The sequence below is a fragment of the Vombatus ursinus genome, unplaced genomic scaffold (assembly GCF_900497805.2).
Source record: "Vombatus ursinus unplaced genomic scaffold, bare-nosed wombat genome assembly UNPS02001287.1, whole genome shotgun sequence".
NCBI classification, from domain to species: domain Eukaryota; kingdom Metazoa; phylum Chordata; class Mammalia; order Diprotodontia; family Vombatidae; genus Vombatus; species Vombatus ursinus.
The window spans coordinates 19,751,282-19,763,371 of record NW_020941065.1 but is presented as its reverse complement, the minus strand read 5'-3'; the positions used below and the strand labels follow the sequence as shown (position 1 = coordinate 19,763,371).

Genomic DNA, 12,090 nt, shown 5'->3' with positions numbered 1-12,090 from the left:
TACAACAATGATGTGAGGTGGGAAGTAGAGGTATCGATTTCCATTTTACAGAAGAGCAAACTGAGGCTTAGAGGTGAAAGTCCCATGCTGACTCTAAATCCAACACTTTCCCTATCTACGCTATTACCTCTAAACCCATAACCCTAAGAGTTAGTAACCAGGACTTCCCTCATGGTGTATGACCCCCAGCTCCTCTTCCCTTCCCGAGCTCATTAGCAAAGGATTCCAGAAACTGCAGAACTGAAAGCCTCAATGAAGGCCAAGGGTCAAGCTTCACTCCCTTGCTGTATATAATCTATTCCCTATTCTCTGAACCACACCAAGGCCTTCCCTCCTCAGGGCCATGGTGCCACCGGGTGGCACTTCCCTAGAGAGGGGCAGTGGAGGGGAGGGGGGCCTGAGGCCCTGCAAACTGCTCAACCAGTACACTAGGCCAGAGCTGTAGCCAAGTGCTCCGGTGCTAATACTGGGGACCCGAACCCGGGTCATTATCCTGGCCAGGCCCCATAGAGCTACTTCTCCTTTCAAAACCCTGGCTTTGCAGGGTAGTCTGTTTCACGTTCCCGAGCTAGGAGCTCCCGCTCAGGCAGTGACTCCGGCCTGGAGAAGAAGGCAGTCCTATGCCATTAGGTGAAATCATGGAAGGCTGCTCTCTGACTCCTGGCAATAGGAAGCCCTGAGGGGGGTTCCTCTCCCAGGAAACTCCCTCGACCAGCGCCCACTAGCATTGGACAGTCTTAAAAGAGCTGCTTGGGGGGCAGCTGGGTGGCACAGTGGACAGAGCTCCAGCCTTGGAGTCAGAAGGACCTGAGTTCAAATCTGGCTTCAGACACTTGACACTTACTAGCTGTGTGACTCTAGGCAAGTCACTTAACCCCGACTGCCTCACCAAAAAGAAGCAAAAGTGTTGCTTGGGTCATTAAGAGGTGAGATGCCTTCCCTGCTTGTCCTGATTTAAAGCCCAACTGTCCTCTGTCCTCCATCCCAAGAGGCCTCTGCCTGGTCCCCCCCAGGGACGGCTGGCTCTGTCAGCTCTGGTCTGCCCTCTGGTACATCTGTGGAGGCTTCCCGCAAACCAGCAATGATTTCTGCCCTTGTCTTGGCCAGCTCAAAGCCTCTCCTTTCCCATCCAGGCCCAGCTCAGTTATCCCTGACCTTCCAGCTGAAGGCGACCTTGTCTTCCTCAAATTCGCTTAGCCCACACGGCTCCCTCCTTTGCCCCGATCACGTTTACCTGTGTCCCTGTCTTATCTTCCCCTAGAGTCTGAGCTCCTTGAGGTCAGGAACTGTCATCTCGCTGTTTTGGGGGTGAGGGTGGAGTTGGGATGAAAAGGACCTCAGGTCAAAGGGGGTCAGGGTTTTTACAGCTCTTTCTGGAAGCTTGCTCTGACTGCTCCCTCCTCATCTCCCCCCATTAATCTCCAAGCTCACTCTGTGACAGCCCTGGCTCCTTTATGCCACTCGGTTCTGGATCAGGGGCTACCCTTTGTCCTCAGGCCTTTTGGGAGCACCCTATAAGCCCCAGGCCCGTGTTTCCTCTGGCTGTTTGCCGAGTGGGAGAAGCCACAGGTGGTGGAAGAGAATGAGGAACACATAAGCAACTGGAGACACTCGTTCAACTTCTTACAGTCCAGGAAAAGACTAAGAGGAAAACTGAGTCCTTACCATGGCAGGCCCCGTCATGAGCAGTGAGCAGCCATGGCAGAATTCTCCAAACTTCCCCCAGTAATCCTTGTGGCAATAAAGCTTCCCATCCTTTTCATAGTACCAATTGGTAAGAGGATCTTGACATTCTGAACACCTGAAAGAAAAGAAGCACAAGTACTGAGGACCCTGTGGAGGCCCGCGCTCCCGGTGCAGGGGTCCGTGTGGTTACCCACATTTTCTCCCCACGCCCTGCGAGGCTCCCATTTTACAGAAGAGGCTACACAGGCAATACGAGCAGTGCCCAGCACATCGCCGCATCTGCTGACTGACTGACCAGTAGAAGCCGGGGCTCTGAATCCACTCCTGGGTTTTCTGTCTCCACGTCCAGCATCGCTGGCGGAAAGACCAACTACGTTCTCTCCAACTCAAAGCTAAGAAAGCCAAGAGAAAGAGGTTGTGGTTTAACAACTCCTCCTCAAAGGAGCCAGTGACTAGCCCTGAACGGAGGAGGCCACAGGCTCTGTTACAGCGGGCATTCAGCTCAGATAGCGCTAATTCCCAAGGCACCGCACGTTGCACCATTCCAACACTGGCCTGAATACCAATCTCTGCTCACATTCCGCTCGGTGCCTCAGACCCACTTTGTCCCTTCACCCCCACACTTGGCGCTCTTGCACATAGTAGGATACTCATGTATGCATCCAGCCACCCAGCACGGACCCGTCAGTAATCCAAGACTGTGCAGCATCCTGGAGGGAAGCGCCGGCTGCACTGGACTCTACAGGGAGGACTCTGGCCCCCAGAAGGAGTCTCTCTTGACCCTAGGCTGATCCTTGGACCACACAAGTTGGAGACCACACTCAAGACCTTTCCAGAGACTCAACCATGCCAGTATCACCCCCATGCCAATGAAGAGGCACTGGATTAAAGCTCTAGTGAAGGACTTGAGCGAGCATAGAGATATCGAGACAGAGGCAGAGACATCTGCAGATATTCTCTGACAGTGGGGGTGGGGGCAGGGGGTCACAGACCCCTTTGGGGATCTGAGGAAGCCTATGGACCCCTTCTTGCAACATTTTAAATGCAAGGATTACAGGATTACAAAGGAGACCAATTATATTAAAATGCAGTCATTGAAAGACTGAAAAAATAAATCCATGGGCTCCCTGTGTCATCTTCCCTCCCTCTTTTTGAAGCTGCCCCTTATCCTCTCCTTGAAGCCTAAACGCACACAGCTTCCTTTGGAGGCCTATGCAGTCTCCTCCAACGGTGGGCACTTCAAAAGCTTTCGCACTCTGAGCACGGGATCCCTTCAGAGGTCATCTCCTGGAAGAGGCTCTTCCTGATCTCCCAGTCTGGGTTTTCCCCCCTCCTCACCCCTCAAAATACCCTGTATCTGTTATATTTTATATTTATTTTTGTGGGCATACACTGTTTACCCCAAGGAGAACGTGCTCTCCTTAAAGGGAGAGACAATTGCTTTTTTGTCTTTGGCTCTCCAAAGTCAAACATGGCGCTGAGAACATAGTGGGTGCTTGCTGAATTGAACTCACTTGATTTTGGTCATGTCAGAGTCTTCCACTCCAGCCGAGTTGTCATGAAATCTCAGAATGGAAAGGACGGCTGGATGTACTCACCTGCTCACTCCCTGGCTGGCAGGTCCTCAGCACTTTGAGGTTTGCAGAGCACTAGAAATATGATCTCATTCGATCCTCTCAACAACAGCCCCGAGAGGGAGGTGCTGTTACTCTCCCCATTTTACAGATGAGGTAAGCTGAGGCAGATAGCAGTGAGCTGTCTTGTCCAGGCTCACACAGCTAAGAAGTATCTGAGGTTGGATTTGAACTCAGGTCTTCATGACTTTAGGTGTACTGTTCTATCCACTTTATCACCTGTGACTTGTGACCGACCCCTCCCCCCAGGTGGTCATCCAAACTGGAGAGATAGATAGACGGATACACAGATAGACAGCCAGATCTCTGACAGCCCTCATACTGGAGAGTTTCCCTTCACGTTGCCTCATATTCCTTTACTTGGAATCTCCTTTAATTACCACCTGTAACTCTTAGGAGTAATACGGATAAAACCAGAACAGTCACAATGAGTGCTCAGGACTCTGCAAGCCTTTGTGTATTTTGGGTTTTTTTTTCTGGCTAGGCAATGGGGTTAAGTGACTTGCCCAGGGTCACACAGCTAGTAAGTATTAATGTGTCTGAGGCCAGATTTGAACTCAGGTCCTCCTGAATCCAGGGCCGGTGCTCTATTCACTATGGCACCTAACTGCCCCTTGGCAAGCCTTTGTAAAGCACCTTTGAGCTCCCAAGTGCAACGGACTGCCTCGGGAGGTAGTGCATTCCCTCTCCCGGACGCTTGGAGGAAAAGCTGGAGGAGCACTGGTCACAAATGTTACAGGAGAAATTTCCACTCAGCTGTGGGCTGGGCATGATAGGATTCTAGAATATCACTGTGTACATGATCCTAGGCAAAGTGCTCCGAGTGGACAGAGCTCCAGGGTTGTGGTTCATGTACTCTGGGATCTTACGGTCTAGCTGGGGAGAGAAAAATATCCCTGAACCAGTTATGTCCCAATGAAAGGCGGCATGCCAAAAGCAAGCGATGCCTAACTCTCTAGCCTTATGTCCCACGATGCCCCTCCATAACCCCCTTGATACCATTTTCCACTGGAATAAACTTCCTCTTCACCTATCCAAAATGTTATTCACCGTTCAAGGCTCAAACCCAACTCCTTCAAGACACTTTCCCTGACCTGCGCCCCCCGCCAAGTCCTGGAGTTCTTATTGTACATTGTATATTATAGTGGGAAGACCTAGGTTCAAAACTCAAATAGGTAACCATGGGCAAATCACTTGACCACAGCTTCCTCTTCTGTAAAATGGCTTCTAAGATCCCTTTCCAACTTTCAGTCTCATGCAACCCTCTCATTTTCAGGAGACAGCATCCACGTGACATGCTCATTAATTACTGTACCCAGGCCAGAGGCCTGGGACCTGTCCCACCCTCCCAGTGGTATGTGTACAGGAAAGCTGGAGGGCAAGGGGAGAATGAGAACGCGTCCTACCCTTCACTGCCAATATCCTGCTTTTGTTTGTAGTAAACGTCCCTGGTTGGGTGATCCGGAGGCGGGAGGGGTGTCAGGGAGAAACGAGTACAGACAAGCAGGAGACGAGTCAGCTTGTTCAGAAGAATGCCTGGTTAAGAGAGTGGCACATGGTGTCTATATGGAATACCTGTATGTGGCTATACTAAATGGATGTCTTTAAAGTCCAGATTAACGGCCAAAGCTCTGACCTACCGTGGCATTCAAAGAACAAGGAAGACTAGGGGAGGCTGCTGGACAAGGGCCTGCTAGCTCTCTCCTGAACCAGAAGGCCTAAAGATAATGCCAAAGAAGAATGTCAGAAGAGTTTAAAGGGGAGGCTTCCTAATTAACCATGGACTACAAAGTGTTACTTCTACTAAGTCTTATTATGATTCCTGGACATACCCTGGGCTCTCAAAGGCTATGCTTATACAAACTAGCTAAGTCTTAGCAAGCCAGAAACACAGGAATCCTGGCAATGGATCACTGTTCAATGGCTCGTCACCAGAAGGCTGGCACTAGATAACACAGCAAGGAAAACCCAACACCAAGAAACAGACACTAGGGGGTATAAATAAAACGAGCAGGAAGGGAGAAGGGAAAGACTGCAAACGGAAGAAAAAAGAACAAGAGGCTCAAGATTAGGCACAGAAAAATGCATGAGTCTTCCTAAATTCTACAGGCCCCTCTCAGGGAGATGATACAATCCCATTTATGGGCCGAGTATTACAAGAAGCACCACTGAACAAAGTGAACCTTAGAGGAGGGGCTCCTCATCTTTGCTGGGCCATGGACCCCTTGGGCAATCATTCTGGCCAAGGCCATGGGCCCCTTCTCACAGCCATGTTTGTAAATGCACAAAACAGAACAGGATTGCAAAGGAAGTCAATTACACTGAAATAACTACCCAAGAAAGAGCCCTGTGTGAAGAAGGCCCACTCGCCATGGATCCAGCCCCGGGCCTCTGAGCTCCCTCTGGGCAGGGCTAACCTGGATCCTCAAGGCCAGTGAGCCTGAGTCAGAGTCCAGGCCTTGCCTGGTGCTCCACCAGTAAGTCAGAGGAAGAGCTTCGGTTCTACAGAGATTTCAAGCTGGCAAAGTGCTGGATATATATCATCTCATCCGAAACTCACCACAACCCCATGTGGTCAGTGCGGCCATCACCATCATCTTTTCATAGATGTTTGTGAAGCATGTTGAGAGGGATGAGGAGGCTTGTCCGGAGTCTCCCATCCCTGGACCGAGGCCCTCTGACTGGAAGGCCACTCCTCTATCCACACCACCCCCTGGGGAGGAGCAGGAGACTTCCCAAAAGAACTGCCTTCCCTCTAGCAACAGCTGCCCTGCATCTACCCTGACTACTCTGGGCTAGGCACTAGGAGAGAAAAAGCAGTCTGAGGCAGGGTCACCATCCTTGGGACAATCCTAATGGCCTGACATTCTTCTCAATGCCTGACCTCAAGTTCCTATGACCATGTTTTCAGTCTTCCTAGAAAAATCAGAATCCAGCAGAAATGGAAGCTAGGAATGTCCCAGTATAAATCCACTTTGGGGGGTGGGGGTGGGGGAGAGTCGGCATTCCTGGGACTTCATTCCCCAGAGCCAAGCGGGCAGGAGTTTTATTTGAAATCCCCTTTAGGGTCTGGGGGGCAGGGGTCAACAATGAATATGCCCTAGGGCCAGGCTCTGCTTAGAAAGGAGAAACCTGTAAAGTATTTCTGGAGTTTTCCCTATGGGTTCCAAGGGGATGAAAGTTAATATTCCCTTAATACTAAACAACTCACATTTCCATCAAGCTCTGTAGCTTTCCTTAGAAGAATCCAGTGAAGTGGTTTGCATAAAAGTATTATTATTGACATCTTAGAAATGAGGAACCTGGGAAGTCATGTGACTTAGTCAAGGTCACACAAATCACAAACCACCAGCTATGGATTGATGGTTCAACCCTCTCCTTTTCAGATGATGAAAACCAAGCTCAGAAAACCTGACCAACCTGCCTCCAGCCTCGAAGGGCCAGGCCTGGGCCTTCCTCGGCCATCTTCCCTCCCAGCTGAAGAGGGGGGAACACCAACCAGATCCTGGGGTCAGCTTGTGGGGGGAGGGAGCCCAGGGCTGAATTCCTCTGGTCGAGTGACAAATCCTGCTTTGTGAATAATGGTCTAATTTGGGTTTTGTTCTTCAACTAAAGCACAGCTTGTAATTAAGCCACCTGCCCAGTCCAAATGGTTTTATGGGGGGATGGTGAGACACCCAGCTATCTGGAGTAGAGTCGAGAGCTGGCCAAACAGCAATAACATTCCTTTAGGATGGAAGTACGGTTCTCTTTGTCCTGCCTGCCAGATCCCAGCCTGCCTCCCTGGAATCTAGTTGTATCCCTTCTAAGGCTGTCCCAGCCCTGGGGCTCCAGGATGGACTCTGGGACTTACTGGTGAGAGATGGCCCCCCCCGGGGAAGGGCTCAAGCACCAGGCTGATGCAGAAAGATTTCTGGCCACCCCAGCTTAGAAAGCCAGTGATATAGCAGAGGGTCACCCTCCCCACCCCCCACCTCCTGAGGTCTGAGGAATTCGACAAAGTTCTGGTCTAGGGCTTTAGGATGGGGGAGGGGATAGGTCCAGCCTAACTATCTCCAGCTTCCCAGCTGGGCAAACAGAAGGCCTGGGGATACAAAGCCACCACATGGCATTGAGGGTCATCACACTGAACCCAAATGTTCAGGTTTTGAGCCCTCTGGCTCAGGGAGCTAAGCTGAAAATTCACTTGGGTCTGAGGAAGGTCCAACCTTGAGAGATCCACAGATCCCATGGGATACTACATTCCTGAGCTCTAAGAAGAAACATACTAAAACTTGTGGTGAAAGACCAAGTCCCCCACCCCGTCCTCCAGAATTAAGATAACCGTGAATGACTGTTACATCATGGGACTGAATGCTATTTTATGACTTGAAAACATTTTTCTCATATCTGTCTGCTTCAAGTTTCCTCATCTGTAAAATAGGGACAAAAATAACCCCTACCTCCCAGGCTGATGTTTGTGAAGCACTCTGCAAACCTTTTAGTGCTCTGGGAATGCTCCCTATCTTTGTGATAACCCTATGAGGAGGGGGGAAGGATAACCAGTAAATGAGCCACCTCAGGCATCCGGTCAGGAATTCACTGCAGCTTTGGTCAGACCATCAAGAGCATCCTCGGAGATCATCCAGCTCAATCCCTTCGTTTTACAGAAAGGAAACTGAGGCCTAGGGAGGGGATGAGAGCCGTGATCTCCAGCTCTCTTGACTCCAAGGGGAGCCCTTTCCACTAGGCAATTTCAAGGGGGACAAGGAAGAGATTTTGAAACCAGAGTCCCCTCAACCGACCTACTTCATTAGCACCCAGACCCTTTCGGTCTCTTTGTTCTCTGGGACAAAACCTGTCCTCACAAGCTGCTTACAAACATTTCCTTTAGGAATTTCCTCTAGAGTATCCTGCCATCCTCTGAGGCCTGGATCAACAGACACATTCAGTCTATCAATCACTTGGAGCATCTATCAGCAAAGCTAAACACCAAGCTGATACCCCTGACCGGTAAAGGACCACGGAGAAAATGGCAAAAGGGAAAAGGAGGAAAGGAAGAAAAGAAGCAGTTATTAAGCACCTACTGTGTGCCAGGAACTATGCTAAATGTATTATAGATTTTGTCTCGTTTTGATCCTCACAACAACCCTGGGAAGTTCAGGTGTTTCACGGATCAGGAAAGTGAGGCATATAGAAGTTAAGTGACTTGCCAGGGGTCACACAGTAAATGTCTGATGCTAGACTGGGGCTCTGGGCCTTCCTGACTCTAGGCCCAGGCCTGTACCAGCGAGTTGCCGAGGAAAGCAAAGAAACAAGGGTGGGGGGGGGGGGGGGGGGGGGGGTGGAACAAATGATTGGGAATGGAGGTAGCCTGTAGAAACTGACAAAGGATTGGATTTGGGATTTTGGAGTTGCTGGGGGGAGGAATGGGCCATCTCTGAGACACCTTCCAGTCTGAGATCCTATGATCCCAAACCACAGAATTCCAAGAGTACCTGACTGGCCACAACTGCAGTTTTTGGTTAAGAGTTTAACAAACTCAACGGACATTTCGCCCTTTTCCTGAGGGCTCTCTCAGGCCCCGAGGTTACCCCTTTTTACCCTGCCCTGGGGTCAACATGGGCCCAGATCCTTCGGGAGTAGGTGGGTCTTATTAGGCCAGCTGGGAGAAGGTGACTAGGACACCTGCAAGGGAGAGGCCTCGGGAACCTTCCCCAGAGTCTAAAGAAAACAAGCCACGCCCCAGCCAGGAACAGCTCCATTCAGGAGGCCCTAAGGGCCTGAAACCCCCTTCAGCAGCCTCAATTCAGAGATGGGTGGGGTGGGATAAGGTGTAAACCAGAGAAGGAGGAAACAAGTCATACCTCACCCACTCCAAAACAGATCTGAACCCCTCCCTACCCAGAGTTCCAAAGCAGGGAGAGGACCCGCCCCCAATCCTTAGGGTCACTTCCCCATAAAACAGCTAAGAAAGTGTGGGACTCCCTGCTGAGAACAATGAGGGTGTGGGTAGAAGTACTCCCCAAACCTTTCAGATATTCTAGAAAATGGCATCTACAGTGAAAACATGGAAGTGCTGGCCCTAAATCCTGGGGGTCAAGGATCATGGCCTTGCCAAGTCTAGGCTCGATTCTAACAGGCCATGAATGGTCCCTAGCCCTTCTAGGCCAGGCTTGGAGACCTCTAGCGAATGGGAACTCAGCCACCTTCCCAAGAAAGCCCATTCCACCACTAAACAGTTCCACCGACAAGTCTTTCCTCAGCCATGCCCACAGATAAGAGCAGGGCTCCATGGTCATGGAGAACAGCACTGGCTGCAAACTCAAAGCTGGACTCTGCTACTTCTTATCTGAGTGTCCTAGGGCAAGTGGCTTCCCCCTCTGGGGGGAAATCTAGAACTGTTACATTTCCTCCACTAATCAGATTATCTCCAAGGTCCCTGGACTAGCTGGAAATTCTTGGGCCTTGATGTGACCAAGGGCCAACTCCCAGCCTTAACTGGAGGCTCCAGGACTGACCAGCCAGCCAGCCTGGCCATCCACATGACCAAACCACTCCTACAAACTCCACAGCAGGTAACAGGGCTCAGGCCTGGCAGGAAAGGCATCAGAAAACCATCTGGGTGGCCACCCCAGCAGAAGGCAGCAGCAGGCATGGGGAGGGTGACCTGGGGCGCCACAGCAGGCAAGTTGAGCCCCCCAGGGCCTGAGCCTGCAGCTCTGGAAACATGCCTTCGCCCCTTCCCCAGTCCAGTCCCCTTTTGCCCACTCCTTTCCACAGGCTGAAGAAAGGGACCAGCGGCCACTCACCGAAAAGGATCTCTGGAAGTGAAGTAAGCTGGGACGGACCAGTAAGCACCCATCTCCAACACTCGCTCCGCAGGCTTGGTAAACCTGTCCCGAGCAGCTACATGGCAGGGCCCATCTCTCCCTCACCTCTGCCTCCGGGGCTGGAGGAGGGCCAGGGCTCCAGGCCACCCGTCTGGGGGCTCATGACCCTAACCTGCCGCAGCAAGGGCCTCCCTCGCACCCTCGGGAGGCAGAGGGCATTCTGGGCAGAGGCTGGCTGTCAAGGGAGCTTTCTTCTCGGGCACCGCCCCCTGAATCGTGGAGGGAGGGGCGGGTGGAGGAAGGGGAGGGGCTGCGCCCCAGGGAAGAGTGGGCTGGGAGGAAGGGTCCCAGGCCATGCGGAGGCACATGGGGTCAGGGACAGCCTGGAGAGAAGGGGACAGAGAGGAGAGAGAGGAGAGAGGGAGAGGGAGAAGGAGAGGGAGAGAGAAAGAGAGAGATAGAGCCAGAGAGAGTGAATGAGTGTGGGTGAGTGTGTCTGCCGTCTGGCCCGCCCACCCCAGCCTGGCTCTGGGAAGTTTGTACCACATTAATTCTTGGGGCTCGGAGGAGGCTGCAAAGGACAGGAATCGGATTCCTCCCAGCTTGCCAGCCCCTCAGGGGAATTCATTCGGCAAACATTAGTAAAGCACCTACTATGTGCCAGGCACAGTGAGTTGCAAAGGATACACTGAGAAAATGGAAAACAAGAGGGAGGAATATATTGTACTGTTTACCCAGGGATGGAAGAACCCAGGAGCCCAAGAGGGTTTTAAACCCTTCGTCCTCCCCCTCCCCCAAATCGGGTGGTTCTGAAGCCAAAGCCCCTGCTGGGGTTGGGAGTCAGGAGATCACAGACCCAACTTCTTACTAACACTATCACCGTGGGCAAATTCTCTTCTCTCCCTTGAGCCTCAGTTTCCTCATCTGTAAAATGACTCAGTTGGTATCTAGAGCTCCTGGAAACCTCACGTGGTCTGTCCTCTGTAGGTAACAATACTAACTCACATATAATATATGTGAGTCTGCAAAACATCTCCCCCACCAAAAACAACTGTGAAATAGGCTGTGGGTCATGACCCCCCAATTTACACATGAAGAAACCAAGGCTCCTGCAGGTTGGATGGTGGGACAGAGCCACACAGAGCTCTGGGCTATCAGAGCTTAGACCCAAATCCCAGGATTCCGTGGGGAAATCTCCCCACCTCGGTGACACTGGCTTCTGATCAGTTCAACGCTCTCACTCAAGTTAGAACAGAGCATGAGTCCTCGTGCCTTTACTCACATTGGCCCTTCACCTTCCAACCCCTGGCTTTACTTTCAAGATCCTTCCCATTCCTCCTGGTTCATCTCCTTCCAGAAGCTTTCCTTCCTCTCACCTAGGCGGCACAGTGGAGCCAGATTTAACTGACTGACTGAGAGGCCTGGAGTCACGAAGGCCGGAGTCAAGTCCAGCCTCAAAAGCTTACTAGCCATGTGACCTTGGGCAAGTCACTTCACTTCTGCCTCTGACTGTCTCACCTCTGTTCCTCAACTGTACGCACTTACCTCACAGGGTCGTGAGGATCAAATGGGCTAATGCTCATAAAGATGCTGTTGTTTGTCCTTCTTTCGTACAGAGGACCGGGGACATCATGAGGGCGATGCCTTGGCTTGCTCTGGAACTGGATTTAAGTGAGGGAGAGCTTTGCAAAGCAGCCGGCCTCACTCTCCCCTCCAGAGTTACTGAGGTCCAATGGCGAGACAAAAGTCCAGATGACTACTGATGGCCTGGGGTGCAGTGGGTAACCTCAGCCTTTTTAAATTAAGGTCTTTCCCAGGCCTCAGTGGGCAACACCCACTCAATGACTAAGGGCTGGGTAAAAACTGAGACAAAAGATGGCCTAATTTACCTTCAGCTGGGGAATGGCTAAACCAGGGGTGGGGAACCTTTGGCCTCGAGGCCACATGTGGCCCTCTAG

General features: G+C 51.5%; 1 protein-coding gene across 2 annotated transcripts in view; it reads right to left on the bottom strand.

Annotated features, from left to right (window-relative positions):
* LIMK2 (LIM domain kinase 2) overlaps positions 1-12,090 on the bottom strand; it is a 67,028-nt gene that overhangs the window by 21,909 nt on the left and 33,029 nt on the right. The window contains exons 1-2 of one of the 2 annotated variants that reach the window (XM_027863819.1): positions 10,112-10,335; positions 1,666-1,801 (exon numbers count right to left, since the gene is read on the bottom strand). In XM_027863819.1, coding sequence (XP_027719620.1) covers positions 1,666-1,801; positions 10,112-10,164 — 189 coding nt within the window. In that variant the 5' untranslated portion in view covers positions 10,165-10,335. Of the gene's footprint in view, positions 1-1,665; positions 1,802-10,111; positions 10,336-12,090 lie in introns of those variants that run through there. The other variant, XM_027863814.1, reaches the window with a different exon arrangement.